The sequence below is a fragment of the Peromyscus leucopus genome, chromosome 23 (assembly GCF_004664715.2).
Source record: "Peromyscus leucopus breed LL Stock chromosome 23, UCI_PerLeu_2.1, whole genome shotgun sequence".
Lineage (NCBI taxonomy): Eukaryota > Metazoa > Chordata > Mammalia > Rodentia > Cricetidae > Peromyscus > Peromyscus leucopus.
The window spans coordinates 14,982,213-15,007,207 of record NC_051082.1 but is presented as its reverse complement, the minus strand read 5'-3'; the positions used below and the strand labels follow the sequence as shown (position 1 = coordinate 15,007,207).

The 24,995-nt window shown below is 44.8% G+C and overlaps 1 protein-coding gene across 2 annotated transcripts; it reads left to right on the top strand.

The window, feature by feature from the left end:
* Positions 1-486: 486 nt before the first annotated feature.
* Positions 487-24,787, top strand: Zcchc8 (zinc finger CCHC-type containing 8). 2 transcript variants are annotated; one of them, XM_028885839.2, is made up of 14 exons: positions 487-829; positions 2,027-2,069; positions 5,095-5,169; positions 7,021-7,126; positions 8,863-8,940; positions 13,335-13,438; positions 13,559-13,624; positions 14,206-14,266; positions 14,717-14,859; positions 15,591-15,733; positions 16,073-16,191; positions 17,359-17,445; positions 17,778-17,895; positions 22,932-24,787. In XM_028885839.2, the coding sequence occupies exons 1-14, from the start codon at positions 622-624 to the stop codon at positions 23,711-23,713; spliced, it is 2,133 nt and encodes a 710-aa protein (XP_028741672.1). In that variant the 5' UTR covers positions 487-621; the 3' UTR covers positions 23,714-24,787. The 2 variants fall into 2 exon arrangements, with proteins under 2 accessions (XP_028741672.1, XP_028741675.1); XM_028885842.2 differs by lacking the exons at positions 487-829; positions 2,027-2,069; positions 13,335-13,438; positions 13,559-13,624.
* Positions 24,788-24,995: the final 208 nt, after the last annotated feature.

Genomic DNA, 24,995 nt, shown 5'->3' with positions numbered 1-24,995 from the left:
GTCAGGAGAGCAGACATAGTACTCTGGTCCTAGAGAAGTGTCTGACACATTACAGGCAGTGAATATATATTGAATGAATGAATGCTGAACCCACAAAAAGCCTCCTGAGAGAAATCGAAAACAATGTAATGACCTAATTTTGCTTACATTCATTTAAAAAATAAAACAAGCACAATAAAGTGGCTCGTGTCTACGAGCACAAATGTTGTCTGCAGCAAAGCTAGAGTACCTGTTTTCTCTTTCTGACGTGGGGCAAACGTACCACAATTTGTCATAAACCATGTATCTGGCTCTGATTCTTCAGCTTTCGGACGCCTAACGCCGACGATCCATATTGTTTTAACTCATTCGGAATCGTTTGAAAAAAAAGATCAATCCCAGTGTGCAATGCAAACAATCAGCCCGGTCGCTTAGAAACCACACATCCCAGGATGCCACGCTCCGGGTCCCAGTCGGCCGGAGGCAGGCGGGAGGCCGTGGCATTCTGGGAGTTGTAGTCTCCGCGCAAGTCCCGCCTCTAGAGCGGCTTTGGAGGCCTGCGTGTGGAGAAAAGCCTCCGGGGAGAGCGGCGCTGCCCTACAACCTTCGCCCCCTGCCCTCGCCTCTTTCCCACAACCCAAAATGGCCGCCGGTGTGGATTTCGGCGACCTAGAGTTATTCGAGGCGTTTGACCCTCCAGAGGAGTCGACCCCGAAGCCCGTTCACACCCGCTTCAAGGACGACGACGACGAGGAGGAGGACGACGACGAGGCAAATGGGGCGGGGGACGCGGAGCTCCAGGAGCAGCTCCGGCACTGTGAGGAAACCATCCAGCAACTCCGCGCCGAGAATATCCTTCCGGCTGGGCCCTGTCACCCGCGACTTGGGGTCCCGGGGGCGGCGGGGGCGGGCGCGGGGGAGATTCCAAGAGGGTCAGCATTCGGAGTCCCTGCTCCTGCGGCTCGGCGTGCGGGCGGGCGGTCTCGGGCTGCGGCCTGCGCGCTCCCCCTCCCGCGGGCGGGGACCCCTTCAGTGTGGACCCCCCGGGCCCCCCACCCAGGGCTGCTCCCTCCCCTAACTTCAGCACCTTCGCAGTCACGTTGTAAACGGCTCCCGACCCTCCTCTCCCTCCCTTTGGGGCCACGCTAGGTTCTTTCCTGGGCTCCAGTGGACACGGTCGTGATGGATGCTTGGAGACGCGGGGATCGGAACCCCCCACCCGGGCATGGGATACTTAGGGTGGGGCCCGAGCTCCAGGGGCCACGGGGATGCAGTGTCGGGGGGCGGGCGGGGGGCTTGAAGAATGAGCTTGCAAAGAGAAATGGTTAATGGGCGCGCGATGGTTTTGCTTTTTAGAGGTCTTCCGCTCTGAGTTAGCTTGCATTGACAGGGCCCTGGGGAAAAACGCGCCAAGTTTCCCTTTGACTTCATTGACATGATTACAGGGTTTCTGGATTTGCTAGTACGTTCACTTTCATTCATAAGTTACTTAAATCTGCCATGTACAGGTAGTATTGGTGCAGGCAACTCCCCTTTTAAAACTGATGATGAGTCCCGAGAGCGGTTGATAATGTCAGCTTTTGAAGTTCAAGTCCGACACTTTATTATGAATATTTATAAAACACTAGCGAGTTGAGAGATTTGTGCATTTCATATCCATAGATACAGTCCCGCGTTCTTGTTAACATTGTGCTCTATTGCCTTTACTTTGTCATCTATCATGATGCTTTGACATGGGAAATTTTCCTAATTGGCTGCTTTGGCTCGTTCCAGGAACACCGTTGTCTTAACTGACATTTTGGGTTAATCTCCTAGACTGTTTCTGAACTTCAGTATCATGTCTTAGAATATACGTTCAGAGGGCCGAAAATTGTACTTAATGTTTAGGTCCAAAACTGGAGCGCAGTGTGTCTCCCTCGATATACTTGCAGGTCTTTCCGTTACATTTCTAACATTTGGATAACAAAAGTGGGAGTTATCGTGGTTGAATCTTATGACCTGCATAATTGTGTTTTTCGATGACTGATATTCCTTAACCAGTAATAACATCAAGAACTTAAAAGAAAGTTGAACATTCTGACAAGACCCAGGTATGAGATCTTGATATTAACACCTGAGATGCCTCTTGCTGTTCATCGCGTTAATCACGGAGTAAGAGGTGGTGGGATTTTGGTATTACCATTTATTCAGAATACGATGAAGAATTCAGTAACTTCTTTATTGTTGACTTATGGGTATACAGGAATTCTGGTAAGTGGGTTAAACATTTAAAGGGACTTAATGGGTCACTTTTCTGAATCTAAAAAATTTTGCCTGGTTGTTCAGAAAAGCAAGTCAAACCCAGCTATTCATATTCAACACACATTTCCAGGAAGATAACTAAGTTTACAAAAAAGAAATAAGTTTACAGTTACTTTAGCTGATGATTTCTTCACAGATTATTATTATTGGTTGTTTTTGTATTTTGAGCTGGAGTCGGCTTACTGAGACAGGGTTTCACCTTGTAACTCAAACTAGCCTGGAATTCACTGTATTGCTTAGACTGGCCTTAAATTGATTGGTCCTTGTTCCTCAGCCTTGAAAGTGCTGGAATTACAGATGTAAGCCGCCACACTAGCATTATTTATACAAGTAAAATATTTGATTAATGCAGATAGTGCATGGTGTAGCAGTTCTGTGTCTTGTTGAGACAGTCTCACTGTTGTTGCCTACACTGGCCTCAGCTCACAGTGAAGCTGAGGGGGCCCTTGAACTGCTGACCCTCTGCCTCCCCTGAGTGCTGGGGTGGCACCAGGTCTGGCAAAGCATAGCACTTCAGAAGGGACGGAGAAAAGGCAAAGTGCTTTTGAGGAAGTACAGCGTGTAGGCGTGTATTCAGACATATATGGTCATAGCACACATACTAAATGCTGGCATTGCAATATGAATTTAACAAGTCACTAAATTCATTTTTATTTCATTTTATTTTTGAGTCAGGGTCTCACTTTGTAGTCTTGGCTGGCTTGGAGTTCACTTTATATATACCAGGCTGGTTTCTAACCCAGCCGCCTCTTCTTTCCTGGTGCTGGGATTAAAAACACGTGGTACCACTCTGCCTAAAATACAAATTTATGTGGAATGGTTGGTTCTTCCTCTTTTTTGCCTTTGCTTCCCTATCCCTTCCTTCTCTTTTTTTTTCTTTCTTTCAACAGGGTCTGTATAGCCCAGGCTGCCCTCAAACTCACGGCATGCCTCCTGCCGTAACTTCCCAAGTGCTGGCATTGCAGATAGGAGTCTGTCCATTTGAAATAGTTTCAGGCTTTGGAACGAGGAGGTTACCCTGTACTTGTTACTGTTTCTTCGTGTACTGGCTAGATTGTGACTACATTTTCAGGTAGGGTCTCACGTAGCCCGAGCTGTCCTAGGACTCATTGTGTAGCTGTGATGATCTTGAACTTTTGATCCTCTGTCTCGACCTTCCGAGTCTTGGTATTACAGGTGTGCATTGTAGGCAAGCTATCAGCTGAGCCACTTTGTCAACTGAGGTCTCTCGTGGTACTAGGTCCTCATACAGTACAGGTCAGGCTACCTCCACTTCACTCTGGCCCATACCGGCCTTAAACTGGGAGCGGTGCTGCCTATGATTCCCAAGTTGTGTGAGTCTTGAATTGTAGTTAAAGCAATGTGCTTGGGCCTCCAGGAGCCTATAATAAAATAAAAATTCATTTATTTATGAAGTGTTTCGTTTTCCTTTATACTTCCAAATTCATGTGGAAATGTTTGGAAGTATATTCTTGTAACCTGCCTGCTTGTCCTCTTCCTTGCTGCCCTGATTTGTAAGGAAACTAACCTCTTGTTAAAAAAAACTTTGTTAAAAACTAAAACCAGGCAGTGGTGGCATATACCTTTAATCCCAGCACTCAGGAGGCAGAGGCAGGCAGATCTCAGTGAGTTCGAGGCCAGCCTGGTCTACAGAGTGAGATCCAGGACAGGCACCAAAACTACACAGAGAAACCCTGTCTTGAAAAACAAAAAACTAAAAAACTAAAAAGATTGACCTATGGTTCTTTGGGGAGTGTGTGAACTTTTTTTTTTTAAATGTTGAGATAATTTCTAGGCTGGGCATGGAGGTGCAGGCTGTTAATGACCTCTTGGGAAGCAGAGTCAGTATGATCCCTGTGAGGAGCTGGGCACTGGTGGCGCACACCTTTAGTCCCAGCCCTCGGGAGACACACAGGCAGACACAAACTCTGTGAGTTTGAGGCCAGCCTGGTTTAGAGTGAGATCCAGGTCAGGCACCAAAGCTACACAGAGAAACCCTGTCTCGAAAAAAAAAAAAAAAAAAAAAAGGTGTTTGCTGTATAATTAGAATCTAAGCACCCTATCTCAGAAAACAGACAGACACTTGGACTTTCCCTTCTGGCCTCCCTCCCTGTGCACATACGACATGCACCCACACACTGTATTGTGCATACACTGAGTACAACACAATAAAGAGATAGGTTTCAGGGCTGGAGAGATGGCTCAGTGGTTAAGAGTCCTGGCTGCTCATCCAGGGGACCCAGGTTCAGTTCTCAGCACCCTCATGGCAGCTCACACCTGTCTATAACTCCAGTTTCAGGGCTTCTGACACCCTCACACAGACAGACATTTAGGCAAATGAAAATAAATAAATTTACACATTAAATAAAAATAAATTATAAAAAAAGAGATATGTTTTGTTCAAACCACTAGAGATAGTAGACTACGGGAAAACATAGATTTTGCATAAGAAAGCTGGAGCTCTTATGCTTATTGTCTTCACCTTACTTGTTTGGCTGGACTTGGAAGCCAAGGCCCTTTCGTGTGCTGAGCAAGCTGTCCAGCACAGGCTGCATCCCCAGCCCTCTTGGTCTTGTTTGCAGAACATTACATGATCTTTAGTCCTTAAGGTTACAGAAGTTAGCGGGCTGTGGTAGTGTACACCTGTGATCCCAGGACTGGGCAGGCTGAAGTAGAAGGATCCCAAGCATGAGGTGAGTAGGGCAACTGAGGAGGCCTTGTCTCAGCGAAGAATAATTGTAATCACAAAACTCATTCTAAGTGCTATGTATGTACTTTACTGTCTTCTAAGACCATGTTTAACTTCTGTTTTAGTGGCATACTGGTGAGCAATACTAAGATAGACGGACCCTTATTACAAATTCTATTTATGAACAATGCTATTTCAAAGTAAGTAGTTTTTTTTCTTACATCTAAGTTTATGTGTATATGAAACTGGATCCTGTAAATAACTGTTTGTATTTGTATCTTTATTCTTTTTTAATTGCATTTTATTTATTGTGTGTTTTTATGTGTGTGCCATGGTGCAGGAATGTGGTAGTCAAAGGACAACTTGTAGGAGTCAGTTCTTCCTCTGCCATGTGGGTCCAGGGGCTTGAACTCAGGTTGTCAAGCTTGGCTGCAAGCACCTTTACCTGCTAAGCCATCTCGAGGGCCCTCGTCTTTATTATTTAAATTGTTTCAGGGTTAAAGTATAAGAGATCATTGTTTTGAGTGAGAGTATGAGAGTCATGGGACCTGAATTTGAGTCTGGACTCCTACATCCGTGAACTGGTGCAGCTCTCAATACCTGTTAATTTTCTCACTGGAAAACAGTGTGTGCTGATGCTAAATGCCCCTCGGGTCCTTAAATGGAATCTATGAGAGCTCAGGAAGTACCATCTCATAAAAATGCCACCACCCCTATAATAACAAGGTTAGCTGCTCCACTCTCATGTGGATAACAGTTTTCCATATTGGCTGTCTGCGAAGCCTACCCACATCCTACATGGTTATTTTTGGTCAGTAGCAGAACTTGATTACTGCAAGCCTTCTGGCATGCCTGAATGCAAGGCTCAGTGCACTCCTGCAGTGGCCTGCCCTTCCTGAGTCACTATTATCGTCTTATGCACTGACTATGGACAAGAAGATAAAGGAGTAAGGTCCAGGCCCATCACCTGCTCGTGTAGTCCACGAGTGGAACCCAAGACATTGGGAGCTAGGAGTAGCTTGGATGGTGAGTGTGTGAGCAGCATGTGTGCTCGGCACACCTGGGCTTGGTTACTGTGGAGCCTAGATTAGGAAGGTCTGACTTCAGTACCATCCATCTGTATTCTGCATTCAGAATCTTAGATGCTGGAGCTAGAAAAAACATGAAAGGTCAGGTCTGCCTGAGGTCCCTGGCTGCCTTGTTCCAGCATAACAAAACCTGGACTTCTTTGATACCTGAAGGGATCACTCCAGAATATTTGATCAGTGTGGTTCTTGACCTGGACACCTAGACATCTTTCTTTCTTTCTTTCTTTTTTTTTTTTTTTTTTTTTTTTTTTTTTTGCTAGTGTATTTTGGTTGTGTCTTTTTTAGTTTTCATGTGAAATGGACATTTTCTTATATGTGCATTGAAAGTCTGAGGAGGATATGGAAAGTATTAATAAGTTGGATGTCCCTATGTGCAGAAATAGGAGAAAGGAGGAAGGAAGCTTTTCATTATGTAACTCCCTTGGTGGATTTTGTTTGTGTTTGGTTTTGGGGCCAGTGGCTTCTCTCTGTGGCCCTGGCTGGCCTGAGATTTGCAGCTGTCCTACTGCCTCTGCCTGCCTGCGAAAGGCTGGCAGTACAGGCACGCAGCACCATGCCTGTGAAAGGCTGGCAGTACAGGCATGCAGCACCATGCCTGCGAAAGGCTGGCAGTACAGGCACGCAGCACCATGCCAGGCTTGTCTCTCGGGTTTTGAGCCATTTGCATGTATCGTCTTAAAGATTAAGTATATGAAATTTATAAATAAAATCTACTTACTCTCCCACCTGTTTGACTGAGGTTCTGTGCCAGACACCCATAGATGATCAGAATCAAGCTGTCAATGCTGCAACAATACATACATAGAGTCTCTAAGGAGTAGCATTCTGAGTTACAAAGCCCCTAATGTGGCAAACATGAAAAACAAATAAATGGGACTTCTTCAGCTACTGCAAAGGACTTCACTCTGCTAATGTGTCACTCTGTCCAGGTGCTAACCATCTGTCCGTCTTTCCCTCCTACAGGCAATACCACCAAGAAATAGAAGAGTTTATATCAAATTTAGTAAGACAATTTGAGGAACAGCAAAAAATTGATGTGGAAAAGACTTCTTTCAGCCTTTTACCCCAGGTATTTTAACCTTGAGGCTCGATGCTAAGTGGTTATGCTTTTTGCTGCCAACTGCTGTTACACTAGAAATCCCCTTGAATCAAAACCAAAATGAGGAAGATTGTGTGCTACTTTGTATCCTGTCACTGGGTTCCTTCTGCAAAGTGACCAGTGCTGCTATGGCTTTCCTCTGAATGTGCCTCCTTTGCTCAGAATAGTTGCGTGAGTGACTATGCCTAAAATTTACGGTGCTCTATTTCCCAACGTGGGCAGAAAATTAGCTGAAGGAGGGGTTTATTTATCTGAGGTTTATAAAAGATGACTTCTTGGGACCAGGGAGGTGGCTCATTGGGTGGTGAGAGGGCTTGCTGTGCAAGTGTGAGAGCCTGAGTTGGAATCAGCAATACCCACTCCTTATGTGTGGCCAGGATTTTAAGGGCAGAGACAGACAGATCCCAAGAGCTCACTGGCCAACAAGCGTGGCCAAGTGACAAGTTTCCAGGTAAGTGAGAGATCCTACGCCAAGAAGATAAGGTAAAGGGTAGAGAGGACTGGTCTGTACTGTGTCCTGCTATGGCTTCTGCATGTGTGTGCACAGACAGGCACACCCAGCAACTCAAGTACATACACTTCGGACACTTTAATCCCAGCATTCAGGAGGCAGAGGCAAGCATTGTGGTCTACGTAGTGAGTTCCAGGATAACTAGGACTATGTAGAGAGACCCTGTCTCAAAGAAAAAGAAATATGAGGAATTACAGTGTGTGTGTGTGTGTGTGTATTCAAAAGTGTGGTTTGTTTCCTTTTTTTCTAATATACATTAAGGTAAGTAGACTCTCTCAGCCAGGCATACACAGAGAAGCCCTGTCTCAGGAAAAGGGGGGAAAAAATCTTTCAATTAAGCAATGATACTTTTTGTCCTCAGGAATTGGAGAAGGAAGTATTTTGTTATTTGAAAATTTTGTTGTTTTGAGACAGGATCTTAACTGTGTAACCCTGGCTGGCTTCAGACTCAGATTCACCTGCCTCTGCCTCTTGAACCACCACACTCAGCTGAAAATTTTTTTTTTGTTTGGATTTTTTTGTTTGTTTGTTTGAGGCAGGGTTTCTCTGTGTAGCCTTGGCTATCCTGAAACTCGCTTTGTAGACCAGGCTGGCCTCAAATTCAGAAATCCGCCTGCCTCTGCCTCCCAAGTACTGGGTTTAAAGGTGTTTGCCACCACACACGCTCCAAAAATGTTACTTTTGATTCAGTAAACATTTCAGAATTTTGTAATTGTTTGAGGTCTATGAGGTTATCAATATTGACTGTTAATGGTTTTTTGCTTGTTTTGGAGTCGGTTTTTTTTGTTTTGTTTTTTCCAGACAGGGTTTCTCAAGTCTGCCTTACTATATAAACATTGTATAGTTTATAAATAATCCTGCCTTAGCTTCTAAATCCATTCTATTGTGACATGATGTTGTATTTATGTATATTATTAAGTGAAAGAAGGGTGTTGAGCTTCCTAAAGTTTGAAAGTCAAAAAGTATTCCTCCAGCTGGAGAGATGGCTCAGTGATTAAGAGCACTGGCTGCTTTTCCAGAGGATCTAGGTTCAGTTCTCAGCACCCACATGGCAGCTCACTGCTGTCTATAACTCCAGTTCCAGGGGATCCGACACTCTCATACAACCATACGTGCAAGCAGAGCACCAATAAATAATGGAACACAAAAGGTATTCCTCTTGTGACTCTTTGTAATGCCTGTTGTTTGGTCTCAGCCATCCAGTGTTATGTTGGAAGAGGACCATAAAGTGGAAGAATCGTGTGCCATTAAAAACAACAAGGAAGCTTTCAGTGTAAGTTTGGACTCTTCATTTTTAATTCTGCAGATGTGTGATTCCTGTTTATCAGTTGGGTGGCTTAATGATAAGATGGTGTAGTCATTATCATATACACATAAACATATGATCACAGCGTTTTCTTGTAATAAACAGTATTGTAATTGTCATCCTCTAAATATCATTTGTTCTTTAGTGATTGTTGCGTGCTGTTGTGAGGACACTTTATTCACAAGATTTTTTTATTGGTCCTGACCAGCCTCTTCATGTTATCTTGAAAATTTTGACCAAAGAAGTAGAAAGCAGACTTGTAAGGCTTACACACAGATGAAGCTGAAAGAAGTCGCTGATGTAACATGGCATCTTTAAAATTTGAAATGTCTGTAGGTTTAATTAGTTTGTAAAAGCAAAAGCTTAACAGGGAGAACCTGTATTTAGGCCTTCTAGTTCTTTTGCAGAATTCATTGGTATCAAACCATTTTGTAGCATACTCACAAAGGATGACTAGTTTTCATGCTATGGGATATGCCCCCAATAATACCCCAATTTTAAAGACATGGGGCTGCTGAGATGATGAAGAGCCGCAAGTCTCATGAAAAAACTTGAAAGGAATATTGTGTCTCTGCAAATTCAATAGTAGTTGTTACATATCACGCTTCATAGCATCCCTGATAGAATGGGGTTAGTGATGGAATTGAGAACAAGAGGTACATTTCAGCTCAGTTTTAGAGAACTCACACAGGTGTGGACTTGGCGGCTCATCCTTGTAATCCCAGCACCCAGGACAAAGGCAGAAAGGAAAAGGAAAAAGGCTAGCCTGGGCACGTAGCTTAGTGGTAGAGTACTTACTTAGGATGTGTGAGTCGCTGGGTGGTGGTATCATTGCTGTTGTTATTCTTAGCCTGGAGAGATAGCTGAGCAGATAAGGACGTGTACCACTCTTGTAGAAGAACTGAGTTTGATTCCCAGCACTTAACCTGGGTGCCTCACAACCACAGCTAACTCACTCCAGCTGCAGGGATCCAACACCTCTGGCCTACCCAGGGACTGGCATTTGTGCCACAAACCCTCAAACACATGCACACACATAATTAAAAATAAAGTAAATCTTTAAAAAATAAGAAACTTGCTCCCTTCCCCTTCCTCCCTTCCCCGCATCAGGTGTGCACACTTCCGCTTCCCCTCCTCTCTTCTCTCTCTCTCTCCCTTCTCTCTCTCTCTCATTATAATGAACCCTTTCCACATGGGGGAAAGTCAGAAATTTGCATCAGAGAGAGGGGAAAATCTAGGTTATTTGAGTAAAATAACAATAAGGGATGCTATCAAGAATATTTTATTTATATTTTGAGACAGGCTTTTGTAGCCCTGACTGTCCTGGAACTTGATCTGTAGACCAGGTTGTCCCTGAACTCAGAGATCCGCCTGCCTCTGCCTCCCGAGTGCTAGGATTAAATGCATGCACCACCATCACCTGGCCCTATCAAGAATATTTCCAAGTTTTTTATTTCTTGTTCTTTGTTTATGGTTTGGTTTTTATTTTTAATTTTTAAATGAAATTTATGTGTTTGTATGTATGCATGCAAACATGCATGTGTGGAAGTCAGAGGACTGTTTTCTGGAGTTGGTTCTTCTCCATCCGCCTGTGGGTCCTGAATATGGACCTCCAGTTGTCAGGCTTGGCGTTGGAGCCATCTCACCTGCACAGACTGTTCATGAGACAAGAACTCTTTCTGTAGTCCAGGCTATCCTCAGACTCACAGCAGTTCTCCTGCCTCAGCCTTTGAAGTGCTGAATTTACAGGTGTTAGCCACATTTAGCTTCAAGAAGGATTTCTGAACTCAGCTAGGTAACTTTCATTTTCCTTTACACTGAAAGGCTATGGAATTAAAGTAATGTTTGTCTAGAATGGCAGTTTTATAGTTATTGCTTTACTTCTTTAGACAGTACTGGTGATGACTGAATGCTGCTCTGTGCCAGGAGCACAGAGGTTTCAGAAACAGCAATAAAAAGAAAGGGTCTAGGCCAGCTCTGGTTTAATGAGCAGGTGAATGGGAGAAGGTTAAATTCCTAAGAAAAGTAAGATTGAGGCGTAGGCCAGTAGTTATATACTTGCCTAGCTTGTGAGGCCCTGGGTTCAATTCCCCAGTAGTATATAGGGGTGTGTGTGTGTGTGTGTGTGTGTGTGTGTGTGTGTGTGAGAGAGAGAGAGAGAGAGAAGAGAGAGAGAGAGAGAGAGAGAGAGAGAGAGAGAGAGAGATTGAGATTGATTGATGGGCAGCCTAGGTAGCTTAGTGAAATTCTACCTTAAAATAGGTGAAGAAATGCCTGGGGCTGGGGCTGCAGTTTGGGGCGCTTACTTGCCTTGCATGTGGAAGGCCCTGAATTCAGTTGTGGGATAGCAGGGAGCGGAGTAATGCAAGTCCTGGAAGTGGGTGGTTTGTATAGTGAGTTGTTGGGGACTGCCTGTGTGGGCCAAGATCTGGATGAGTTGACAGAGAATTTGAGGCTGTATTCTGAATGAAGAGGGCTCAATAAATAGGAAAGGGAAGGAGATGCCAGCAGCCAGTACTGGTATATCTCTTGGGAGCCAGTTAAGGGTGATACTGGTGGAGGTAATATTCTTGCCATTTGATTAAAAAGGAAACACATGGAAAGCTAAGAGACTCACCAGTAGTCAGGTGACAGAGCCAAGTGATCTGCATCCTTATATTCCTTTATAGGCCATAATGGAAACTTCAGATTATAGTCTAAGAAACTATTTAAGGATCATAAGTAAAAAAGTGACATGCTACATCTTAATGGAAGGAATCAGGTTCTTTGTGGAAAGTAGTTGGCCCCTGGTCTGCTTAGGGTCTGCAGCCAGTTAGAAAGCTGTTGTGTTAACCTCAAGCAAGAGAAAGCATAACTGAGGCCAGTGTGGTAGTTATGATGATACCTGGCTGAAATCTGGATATACTTGGCCGTGAAACCAATCAAATGTGTTCACGAGTAGGTGTAGAATAAGAGAGCTCCTGAGAGAACAGTCAGAAGACCTCAGGCCTTGGCCACGGGAAGTGGGAAGCATGGGAAAGGAGCAGGTTTGGAGGGGCTGGGAATTGGTTGCTTTTTTTTTTTTTTTTTAACTTATTTATTTGGGTTTTGTTGTTGTTTTTAAGACAGTCTCACTGTGTATCCCAGGCTGGCCTCGAACTGTGGTCCTCCTGTCTCAGCCTCCCAATGCTGGGATTGGAGGCAGGTGTCATCTTACCCGGCTGCCAGTGCCATTTTAAATAGGTGAGTTTGAGATACCTTACATGCCCAGAAAGAGGTGTCATGTTGGCATTTGAATATCCAAAACTGGAGCTAAGGGATCAGAACGTACTTGGCGGGGGTCATCAGCACAGAAATTATTTCTCATACCCTACATCTGAGTCAGTCACCTCAGAAGTGAGAGTGGAGGAGATGTCTAAGGATCGGCAGCATGGGGAGATGAGAGAGACCTGGGGGCAGAACTGAGAGTGGCATCCTAAAAGCCTTCCAAGGATGGAAGATGTTTCTGGAAGGAAGGAGGAATCAGCTGTGATTCCTCCTTGCTGACAGGTTGAGCGATGAAGTTTGACCGTTGCCCAAAGGACTGAGGCTGCAGAGCAGTCCGTAGCTCCCTCCTCCAGCCGGTGTGATGGGGTGCAGCGTTCCTGGGAGGGTTCTAGAGACACTGGCAGGGGCATGCTCCAGAGAAAACCCAATACAACATAGGAACCTTCATCAGTCCTGGCTTGGGGCAGAAAAACTATAAAACGCATTTCGGAGATAGAGAAACTTGAATGTTGAGTTGATATAGGTGATACTGGAGAGTTACTGTTGATTTGCAGGAAAATATTCTTAGTTCATACTGAAGCATTTAAGGTAAGTGTTACTCTGTCTGCAACTGACTTAAATGGTCAGGTAAAGAGTATGTGTGTATGTATATACCTGAAGAGAGTCTTGCACAGAAACATTTCAGTCATTATTTATTCAGTCTAGGTACAGGGTGCATGAATATTCATTGTACTGTGTTTTCAACCTGTCTATAAGAAATGGCTGCAAGAACTCAGTAGGAGACCAAGTAAATGCTAACCAAGGAACTAGAAACAGTAAATGCAGCCTGTGAGAGTCTTGCCGCAAATACATGAGGTACTGGAGGGACCTGTGAGAGTCAGGACCTGGTCGAGACAGAACCAACGGTCTATAGTACTAATGATAGCAGAGAAAGCTCAGGTGCCGCTTTATTTGCACACCAGGGTCCAGCTCCCATTTAGGACTTTATTTCTCATAGCTTCATCCAGAGTCAAACTGTTAATGGGTAATCATAGACTTACATTATCATAGACTTACATTACTTAATGTCTTTTTTTCTGCTTAAATAGCGATATTTTTTGACTTGTTTTCTGCAGGTTGTAGGAAGTGTCCTGTATTTTACTAATTTTTGCCTTGATAAATTGGGGCAACCGCTACTAAATGAAAACCCTCAGCTTACGGAAGGATGGGAAATACCCAAGTATCCTACATAGTGAATGAAGATCTTTTATGCATCTTGCCACTAAGTTCACCTTTAAAAAAAAAAGCTTACCAAATTTTGCAGACCATGATAACTATTCCTTAATAAAATTCACTAAAGGTACCAGCAAGTCTTCAGCCACATTGTTTCTCTAGAAGGGCAAGAAATGCAAGTAAAGGCAAAAAGGTTTGTGTGGGGCCTTGTCTTGTTTTACTCTTTGTTTTCCAATACCAGAACCATAAACTCTTTGTCACCTCTTAAAAGTTAATATTCTTTATCGCTGGCTTGATACAAATTACACATTGAGCTAGAGTCCTGATATCAGGAGATATGTGTTAACTGTTTAAATTGATCATCCATTTCTTGGAATTCAGGCCCAGTGCCTGGGAGGGTGGAAACAAGTCGTTATTATTGTCAGTGTAGTTACGGTCTTAGAACCATCCGCCTTCTTCCCGTGTTACCTGAAGGAAACCTGATGCTCTGTTTGCTTTGGTTCTTCTGTTAGTAGCCACTGAAAAAAGTTGAGAGGTAACATACCAATCTGGAACAGGCTGGTTCTTGGTTAAAAGACTGTATACACAGTGCTGTTTATGTAACTGAGTACAGACACATTGCTGTGCTCAACAATTGCAGATACAGTGCGAGGCCTCGCCTGCTGCTGTCTCTGGCACTCTGCTGGCATCTAGAATGTATTGATTTGCTTCTCCATTTCCATTGACATTATGAAAACCCGTGGATTTCTGTTGTTTTGTGTTCTGACCCAATAGACCAAAGCCTCACTGTTTCAATTGTGGTTCTGAAGAGCATCAGATGAAGGAGTGCCCAATGGTAAATCTCTCTCTAAGCAGAGTGTCTTTGAACAGGAGCTGGTGAGGTTTTGTGCGTGGGTGGCTCTGGGTAATGTGCATGAACTTCCTGTGCTGCACTCATTTGTACTTCAGTCTTTTCAAACTCCTGTTTATGTTTAAGACAGTGACAGAATACTCTAGTTGAGGTGAATGAAGTATGAGTTAATTTTAGACAGTTTATTTTAAAAAGTTAGTTCTGGGTTCTGATAACACTAAAATAATAAGTAGTTAAAGTGACTGTTCTTGTTTGATTTTCAAAAGTGTCTGCTTGATTTTCAAAAATGTCTGCCCACTTTTATGCATCTAATCTACATTAAAACTAGAGCAATCTATGCTTTACCTTTTAAAAAGTGATGAGTATTCTCAGTAAATTTCTCAGATATTTCTAAATTACTCGATACCATTCTTTTCGAACATTATTATGATTTAGCCTCGGAATGCTGCTCGAATAAGTGAAAAGAGGAAAGAGTATATGGATGCCTGTGGTGAGGCAAACAGTCAGAGTTTTCAGCAGCGATATCATGCAGAAGAAGTAGAAGAGAGATTTGGACGATTCAAGCCAGGAGTTATCAGGTACCACTGTTGTTTTACCGTGTGGTGTCACTTTTCATTTTCTTAGTATTTAGAACCTTCTGTGTTTCTTGTGGGGATTACAAGCATGTAAGAGTGACCAGGTGGTGGTGTGCAGATCTGTGAGTTCGAGGCCGGTCTGGTCTACACAGAGAAACCCTGTCTCGAATAACGAAAAACAAATAGAAAAGAATGTAAGCAAGCTATAACAAGTCTGTACAGAATGCATCCATTCATTCAAACCCACTTATCAAAGGTTTACTGTGTGCTTGGTATGTATCATACTTCATACTATGAAGTACAGGGCAGAAATGTTTGAGCCAGGCATGGTGGCTCATGCCTGTGATCCCAGAACTTGGGTGGCTGAAGAAGGACGATCCCCTTAAGTTCTATGTGAGCCTGGCTACAGAGTAAGAGCCCTTAAGAATAATACAGGTTTTGAGAGATGGCTTGGAGGTTCAGAGCACTGACTGTTCTTCCTGAGGACCCAGGTTTGATTCCTAGCACTCATAGGATGGCTCAGAACCCTATCTGTAATTCCAATTCCTGGGGATCTGACATTCTCTTCTGCCCTCCATGGGCACCAGGCGGATACATGGTGCACAGGCACACATATAGGCACAAACACACACATGAAAAAAAATGATAATAATTCTTGAAAAAAAAGAAAGATGCCAAAATAGTGGTTTTGTGCAAATCTGAATTCATCATCTTTCCTCCTCTGTTTTGCTTAGTGAGGAACTTCAGGATGCACTGGGTGTGACGGACAAGAGTCTTCCCCCCTTCATCTACCGGATGCGCCAGCTGGGCTACCCTCCAGGCTGGCTCAAGGAGGCTGAACTGGAGAACTCAGGGCTCGCACTCTATGATGGAAATGGTACGGTATGTTAGGAAAGAGAAGTCAGTTTACAGGTCCCCCACTCACCCCACCTTTTTTTTTCTTTTTTAAGATTTATTCATTTATGTATATGAGTGCTCTACTTGGGTGTAGTACCTGCATGAGAGAAGAGAGCCTCAGAGATAAGAAGGTGTCTGATCCCATTGTAGATGGTTGTGAGCCACCATGTGGTTGCTGGTAATTGAACTCAGGATTTCTGGAAGAACAATTCTGATACAGTATCTCAGCACTTTCCTTGTGTGGTTTGATGTTGGGGGGCACGGAGGCAGGACATGTTTAGTGTCTAGCCTTATTAACATTTTCTCTGGTCTCTAATAGATGATGCTGATGGGGAAACAGAAACTGGCGAAATACAAAGTAAAAATGTCACTTATGATGTCTCAAAATTGGTAAACTATCCAGGTTTTAATATATCTACTCCCAGAGGTATTCCAGATGTAAGTATACATTTTAAAATTTTTCTTCTGAAATATGATAGTTATATTAAAAATTTTCCAAAATACCAATGTGTGTAGCAGTTTGTTACTTTAGAAGTGAGTGAATTCGTAGCTGGACCTGATGGCGCACATGTGTAATCATAGCACTTGAGAAGTGGAGGGAAAGTGAAGTTTACTGACGTGCTTGAATTTGTTAGACAGGTCTCGTGTTACAGGCTGGCCTGATCGTCCTTCCTCCACTCCCAGATGAGCTAGGATTACAGATGTGCATGCATCTGGCTCTGATGGACAGTCTGGGAATCAGACTCAGGTTATCAGGCTGTGCTGCAACTCCTTATGTGCTAACTCTCCCAGATCCTGTGCGGAGCTTTCTAACTTACATTTGTCAGTACTGGAGATTGAACTCAGAACCTCTTATGTGCCAGTGCCACACTGTCACTGAGCTAATGCCAACCTTGGATCCTCTTACTAGTTAGAACACTGAGTGTAAAACTGTAGATGTGAAAGCTGTGGGGTTTTCTCTCACTGTATCTAAGCAGAGGAGCAAAAGTCGGTTGTTAGCTCTATAATCCTAACTCGACAACAAGCTCAGCTGGAGTCTGCACATCAGAAGAGCATTTCTGCAGTGTGGTGTTGTATGATGACATGCCTTTAATCCTAGCACGTTGACAGGTAGAGGAAGGTGGATCTGTGAGACAGGGCTTTTTTGTGTAGTCCTGGCTGTCTTGGAGCTCACTCTGTAGACCAGGCTGGCCTTGAACTCACAAATAACCGCCTGCCTCTGCCTGCTGATTACTAGGATTAAAGGCATGTGCCACCTGTCTTGTTTGAGGTGTTGAATGATGTAGTGATGTTCCTTCTGCCTCTTCCATGTCCTGGGATCCAAGAGTGTGCCCTTTAGTCTAGTTTTATAGTTTTATTATTATTTTCTAGTTTGCATGCAAAGTAATGGATTTTATTTGATATTTCTGTTTTAGAGCTTTTTTTTGGGGGGGGGTTGTTGAGATGGAATCTCACAGTAACTCTGAAAAACTTTGAAGTTGCTGTGTGGCCCAATCTGGCACGGGATTTGCAGTGACCCTTAGCCTCATCCTCTTGAGTGCTAGGAGCAAAATCTCTAAAAGGTGATGTTTTCCAAATCCATTCATCCTGTTTTTTCCATATTAGGAGTGGAGAATGTTTGGTTCCATACCAATGCAGGCATGTCAACAGAAGGATGTGTTCGCCAGTTACCTTACTTCTAACATCCAGTCGGTAAACAGATTGTGTGTGCGTGTGTATGATACTGGGAATTAAACCTAGGACCTCAGATGTGCTAGGCAAGCACTCTACCACTGAACTACATTCCTAGCCTCAGGATATAGATTTGAAGGGTGTAGTTGGTAAACGTTTGTGACCATGAGATTTTATGGCTCATTAGTATCTTACTTTTTGGTTTATATTGTAAACACTGGTATCTGATTTATAAAGAAGCTGCTGAATAGGAGCCCTTTCAGCAGTTGCTTGGGTCGAGACTGGTTTAGGTATGGGTTAGAGGTTCTCTGTCTGCCTTGTGTGACTTGTGTTCCTCTTGGTTACTCCGTTAGCCGAGCATGAAGTCTGGCAGCAAGCGGTCTTCATCTCAGTCCAGCCCTAGCAGTCCAAAGAAGCAGAGAAAGGAAGGCAGCTCAGCAGCCTCCCCTGCTGACATGGAGCTTGACTCAGGTACAGTTTTCTAGGTTTGATGTCTTGGGAAGGCAAGGTCAGTCTGTATGCTCCTGGGTCTGTAAGGAGGGCAAAGCTCCACCCCCTTATGTCAGATCATTGACATTGGTGCTGGTAACCTGAACTGGAAGCCACATGTGAGAGGCAGAGGGACCATATCTAGCCAAGTCCCTGAAATTGTCAGGGTCAGGCACCCACAGTGCCACAGCTAGTCTGGCCCCTCAGATGGGGCTTCACTCTGGAAAAAGCAAAAGGGCATGCACACCTCCGGCAGCTCCAGCTTCCGAAGAGTTGAGCCACTGGGCAGTTGCCTTTGTAGGTATATTGGTCCTATAAGTTAGTTGTCTCCCAGGGACCGTGTGCTCCTAAAAACTCAAAACAGGGCAAATCCTTGCCTCTGACACGATCTCTTGCTCGGTCTTGTGCCTTCCTTCCTCCATCCTTCCCATGGAACCTGTGCTTAACCAAAGTAGGCCTGGCTAGTTTTGTCCTATATAGCAAGACAGGTGTTCTGAAATGGGGTAAAATGGCAACATGGCGAGAAGATGCATAAAAAATACTGTGGTAATTGGTAGAACTGGTGGTGTGCATACTTAGCTTATGTGAGGCCCTGGGTTTGAACACCAGCACTGAAGGAAAAAAACTTTGAATGAGGTACAAATAGTGTACTTTATTCCAAACTTGAATGTGAATGAACACTCTCCATTTTCAAATTCCCAGGGAAAATTTAAACATGGACTAAATTCCCTTGAAGTTCAAAAGAATTGAAGTCCAAAATTAATTACTTTACAGAAATTCATAATCTGTTAGGCTTGGTGTCCTGTAGTCCTTGGGAAACAGGCAGGAGGATTGTGGGTTCAAGTCTAGCCTGGTGTACATTGGAAGATCCTGTCCCCAAAAGATAACCAATTAAGCTGCCAGATCATTTCATGTGGTGTCATCATCTCAGCACAGTTCCTGAGCACCCTGCCAGGAGGTTTCAGATCCTGGCCTCCAGCTTTTGCAGCCTTTCTTCAGTGTCCAGTCTGACTGCCCTCCCCAAGCCTTAATCTTTGGGTTGCTTGTTTTTGAGATGGGAGCTCCAGTAGCTCAGACTAGCTTCAAACTTACTATGTAGCTAGCCCAAGCTGATCTTAAAGTTCCCACCATCCTCCTGTGTTAGCCTTCCAAGTCCTGGGATGCCAGGAATGATCCACTACACCTGGCTCTCTAGCCTTTGCAAGAGACTCATGAAAATTTGAAACAAGCTGGATATGATGGTAGATTCCTGTAACCCTAGCACTTAAGAGACATAGGCAAGAGGGCCTCACAAGTTCAGGGCCTGGTCTACATAGCAAGTTCTAGGCCAGCTTTTTGTTTTGTTTTGTTTTGTTTTTCAAGACAGGGTTTCTCTGTGTAGCCGGTTGTTCTGGAAATTGCTCTGTAGACCAGGCTGGCCATGAACTCTCAGAGATCCACCTGCCTCTTCCTCCCCAATTCTAGGATTAAAGATGTGCACCACAACTGCTCCTCTCCCTCCCCCCCCCCCCCCCAGTGGAAAGGCAGTGTTTAAAAACAAAGGCTGGTAAGGTGGTTCAGTGGGTACAGGCTCTGGCTGCCAAGCCTGATGACTTGAGTTTGTTCCCCAGGAACTGGAGTTACAGGCGGTTGGGAGCCACCGTGTGGGTGCTGGGAATTATGCTGGCTCCTCTGGGAGAGCATCCAGTGTTCTTAACTGTTACTGAGCCATCTCTCCAGCCCCATGAATTTTTAAAGATCATCTTAGCATGTACAAAAGGTCATGTGGCAGGAACCCTCCTGCCCAACCACAGAACAGGAAAATGGCTGCAGACCCTGAAGCCACATCCTGACCAGACCAAGCCTCTCTGGGTATCTTCTGGAGTCCTGTGAATCTCTTGTCACCTCCCAGTCCTCTCACTTGGTACTAAGTTACCTGCCCCCAGACTCTGAATAACAATGACGAGCATTCAGTGACTGATTACCCCCTATGATTAGGTGAAAGACTTTAGTTTGGGGACAGCAGAAATGACTCAGTAGGGTAAAGGACCTTGCCACCAAGCCTGGTGACTTGAGGTAAATCCTCAGAAATGTGGTAGAAGGGGAGAATTGGCTCACACAAGTTGTCCTCTGACCTCCATGCACAACCAAGACATGAAGTGCTGTCATTCCCCCACCCAGTAAGTAAATAAATGTAATAAAATGATAAGCCTGGTGGTGACTCAGCGTGGCTGGCTTAAATGCCTAGGCCAGTAGCCCCACATTTGGGGCAGGTACACACTCATGAGCCACTGAGGCACCCCATCATTCCCAGCTTCTTCCTTGAGAAGGAACAGGTAACTCACTGAGCCAGGCCAGTTGTAGAGCATGTAATAAGTAAGGCTGTGTCCCAAACCTGTGGACAGTTATATTAGTGTGTGTTAGTGTGATAGTTTATTCAAATGAAACTTCTTATGGATGTTGTCTCCTGTGCCCTTAATTCTCTAGCATTTGTTTATTTTATTATGTATACTTATATGTGCATGTCTGCACATGTGCCATCACCACCCTTACGTGGAGGACAGCTTTCTTTAGTCTTTTTACCAGGTGTGATCTAGGGATTGTGATCAGGTCATCAGGCTTGGCACTCATCTTTTTGATTTTTTGTTTTTTGTTGTTTTTTTTTTTTTTGAGACGGTTTCTCTGTGTAGTTTTGGTACCTGTCCTAGAGCTCACTCTGTAGACCAGGCTGGCCTTGAACTCACATCGATCCAACTGCCTCTGCCTCCCAAGCACTGGGATTAAGGGCGTGCACCACCACCACCGCTCGGTGGCACTCATCTTTATCATCTTACTGGCCTGTGGTTGGGTTTTTTGGTTTTTGTTTTGAAACAGGGTCCCATGTAGCCCAGATTGGCCTTAGTCTCCTTCCTCTTTACAAATGCCAGGGTTGTAGGCCTGCACCACCATGCTTGACTCTTGTTTGGAGACTCTGTGTGTGTGTGTGTGTGTGTGTGTGTGTGTGTGTGTGTGTGTGTGTGTGTGTTTCTGTGAGAGACAGATAGGGTGCATGGTCTCCCTGTGTAGCCCAAATTGGCTTCAAACTCTGGTAATCCTGCCTGCCTCACCTGTCAAGTACTGGTATTACAGGCATGTGCCACCATACCCAAATGGACATAAATCTTTTCAGGGAGGGGGTATTTCAAAACAGGTTTTCTCTATGTAGTCCTGGCCATCCTGGAACTCACTGTGTAGACCAGGCTGGCCTAAAACTCACATAGATCCACCTGCCTCTGCCTCCCAAGTGCTGGGACTAAAGGCATGCACCACTATGCCTGGCAAATCTTTTTAGTTTTTAATATAATTTATCCTTAAAAGCAAATGAAGGACTGGATATGTAGCTCATAGAGTAGAGTGCTTGCCTAGGATACATGAAGCATTGGGTTTCATTCCTTAGAACCACATAAAACCAAGTGTGGTAGTACATACCTTAACTCCTGCATTCCAGATGTGGAGGCAAAAGAATCTCAAGTTCCAGGCCAGTCTAGTTATAAAAATATTCTATCAAAAAGTACTAAATTTTTAGTCAGGCATGGTAACATAGCTTTTATCCCAGTACTGGGAGGCAGAAGCAGGAGGATCTCTAATGTGTTCAAGGCTAGCTTGATCTATAGCAAGTTCCAGTCCAGCCCAGACTATATAGTGAGACCCTGTCTCAAAAAGGAAAAATCAAAAGATAATAATACTATATTTTTAGTTCCACTATTACCCTAGTTACTACTCTATCACTTAGGGATTGCAGACTGTCACTGTATTTGAAAACATATGATATATAATGAATGGTAGGTAAAGAACAGCAGTGTGATATCGCTGCCACAGAGCTGATTACAGACCATAGTGATAGCAGCTTAGAATTGTATTGAGGAATGAAGTCAAGGACTGAGCAGGAAACCTAGCAAGGCAGGCCAGGCATTTGAGGAGGTAGGAGATGCACGCGCGCGTGGACTGTAGGACTGGTCCAGCAGCAGCAGAGAGGCAGCTGGACAATAGCTGTCACTAAGGAGAAGCAAACAAGCTCTGTCGCACACGCCGAGCAAGCGCTCTGCCTCGGAGCTGTATCCTGGGCTCCTTCTGCTTTCTGTTCTGAAACGACCACAGTAAGCTGTCTAGGCTGGACTTGAACATGGCAGTCCTTCTGCCTCAGCCTCCTCAGCTGGATTAGAGGCCTGCACCATCATCAGGCCAGGCTGTGAGAAGTTCCTGGTCATGAAAAGACTTCTAGGCCTGGAGCAGTGCTGGGCTTCATTCTGTAGGGAAGGATGGCACTCAAGGCTTTCATTGACGTGGAATGTTCCTAAGATGGAGGGGTGTTTTAGAAATGGGTGTCCAGCTGACTTGGAGGATAGACTAAGGAAGATGAATCCAGAGGTGAGGGTGGTTGACTCTTTCTGACAAGTGTCAGTGGATCTGGAATAAGGGGGTGAGCGATGCGGTAGAGGAAAGGGTGGACTTGAGGGAGCCTGGTGTCTGAGGTTAGGGCAGAGGCGAAGACTGCAGTTAGCAGCAGACTTCCTTCCCTCCGGGAGACTTCCTCTTCGCTTCTGCAGCCGTCCCCACTCAGGGACAGCACCCTCCTGGGAACTCCTCCTCTCTCCATGTCTCGTGTGTCCTCTGTCTGTCTGAACCTCTGTGTGTGTGTGTGTGTGTGTGTGTGTGTGTGTGTACACGTGTACACAGGGGTCGCTCTTCCAAGGTCTGAGTCACATTCCTTAGCACCAAAATCCAGAGCACTCACTCGCCCTGATGTGCCTTCCTCAGGACTTGGTCAGGACTTCAGACATCCAGGCATGGTCAGTGGCATCTGAAAGTCACTGGTTTTCCCTTTTCCTGGTTTTCGAGACTGTAGCCAGGCTGGCTGTTTGAGTGCTGGCATTGACAGCAAGTGCTACCGTGTCTAATCCTTCTCTGCCTTCTCAAAGACAGTTATCTGGGGCCATTCTATCTCTAGGTACCCCAAGTTCAAATAATACATTTGTATGAAATGCATCTTCCCATTTCAGATGTGGAGGTTCCACCTGGCTCTCAGAGCAGCAAGGCCTTTCAGTTTCAACCACCCTTGCCTCCTGGCACACCTCCTCCGCTGCCACAGGGGACACCTCCACCTCTCTTCACTCCTCCACTCCCGAAGGGCACCCCACCACTGACTCCCAGTGACTCACCCCAGCCCCGACCCACGGCTGCAGCCATGGACGAGGATGCCCTGACACTGGAGGAGCTGGAAGAACAGCAGAGGCAAATCTGGGCAGCTCTCCAGCAGGCCGAGGGAGGCAACAGCGACTCTGATGTGCCTGTGGACACACCTTTAACTGGGAATTCAGTAGCCTCCTCCCCTTGTCCAAATGAGTTTGACCTCTCTGTCCCAGAAGGAAAGGCCCTGGAAAAGCCAGTGCTGGCTGAGCCCCAGGACCCAACCACTTCCGCAGAGACGCCGCCGGGGCCTGAGCCTCCCTCCAGCCCAGCAGCAGGGACAGCAGTGCTCTCTCAGAAAGAAGAGGAAGGAGCTGCAGACGGGGACACCCAGGAGGCTCTTCTTGACAATGGCAGTGTGTCGAACTGTGACCTGAGGAATGGAGGCAGCCAGAAGCTCCTCCATCAGGACACCCGGCCCTCAACAGCCTCCAAAGTCCATAGCCTGGTACCTGACATGAGCAAGTTTGCCACTGGAATAACACCCTTCGAATTTGAGAACATGGCCGAGTCCACTGGGATGTACCTCAGGATAAGAAACCTGTTAAAGAATTCACCCCGAAATCTGCAGAAGAACAAAAAGGCCTCTGAGTGAAGGCCTGAGCAGCGCCGGCTGCACGGTGACCTGTAGCTCTGCGTCGTTCTAGCAGACTTAGACGGCGGTGAAACCGCTTCCCCTTGTCCTCCCCACCTTTCAGAGTCTGCCCCCGGTCTGTGATCTCAGCTCCAGCCTGTTTCACAAAATGAAAGACTGGGCATGTGAATTTGTTCTTTTTCTCACTGACGACAACAGCCAAGGAGGTGTGTACATGAGCCAGTTCAGACGTGGTTGGTTCGGGTTATACTATTTTTGGATCGTGAGTATGTGTCAAGAGTGAAGGTTTTTTGTTTTTTTGTTGTTTTTAAATGTCTTTTGTAAATTGTTTTCCCTTTCTACATTTTGCTATTCTGTATATATAAGCTTAATATATCACTTTTTAAAAGAAATTCTAACAATTTTAAATTCACATTTCAATTCCAACAACCAAATGAGAAAAATCAGGGATGAGCAGCTTTATCCTGCTTGGGGTATTTTTGTAAGATTTTCATGCATGAATTTTAATATCACTCTTACTTTTTGTAATTTAATTATTCAAATCCAATAAAGGTGTGCTTACCTTTGTGTACAGAGGTTTAATAAATTAGTTTTCTTACATGTGAACCAAGACTGGGTAGATGTGACTCACAGTTAAATTGTTCTTTGAAACTGGGGTGAAAATGATGTGGTTGCAAAGAAACTGCATGTTTGGATCCCAGCCTCACATATAATAAAATTGTTTAATATTTTGGGAAAAAATGGAGGTCAATTAGCCTTTGTACAAGATAATATTGTGCATTCAAGCTGTAAGGTAATAGTTAGACACAAACCGAGTGTGACTGTTCACTGTGCAAGCTGATTCTCTGCTAGTCTCTGCTTGGTCAAGCTCAGGAACACTTGGAGACCTTGAATTACTCATGTAGTGTTACCCTGCTTCCAGGCCAACAGAGGGCGAGAAAGGGAATCATTCTGGATTAGTCTGCATTTCTGAGAACTTGAATAGTCCACTTGACTGGTTTGTATACAGTAAAGGGAAGGATGATCACAAGAAAGGGCGAAGGAGGCCATGCTGAAATAAAATGTTACATCGTACTTGGAGCTGGTTTTGTCATCCGAGTTTCACATGAACTCTTCACAGGGTTTACGTGACGTGACGTGTGAGAACCTTAGCCTCTCTAGCAGCCCTACCTCGAGGAAGGAGGTCAAGAAGGCATAGAGAAGATAAGGGGTCTCTCTCTCCTCTCTCTCCTCTCTCTTCTCTCTTCCTCTCTCTTCCTCTCTCTCCCCTCTCTCTCCCCTC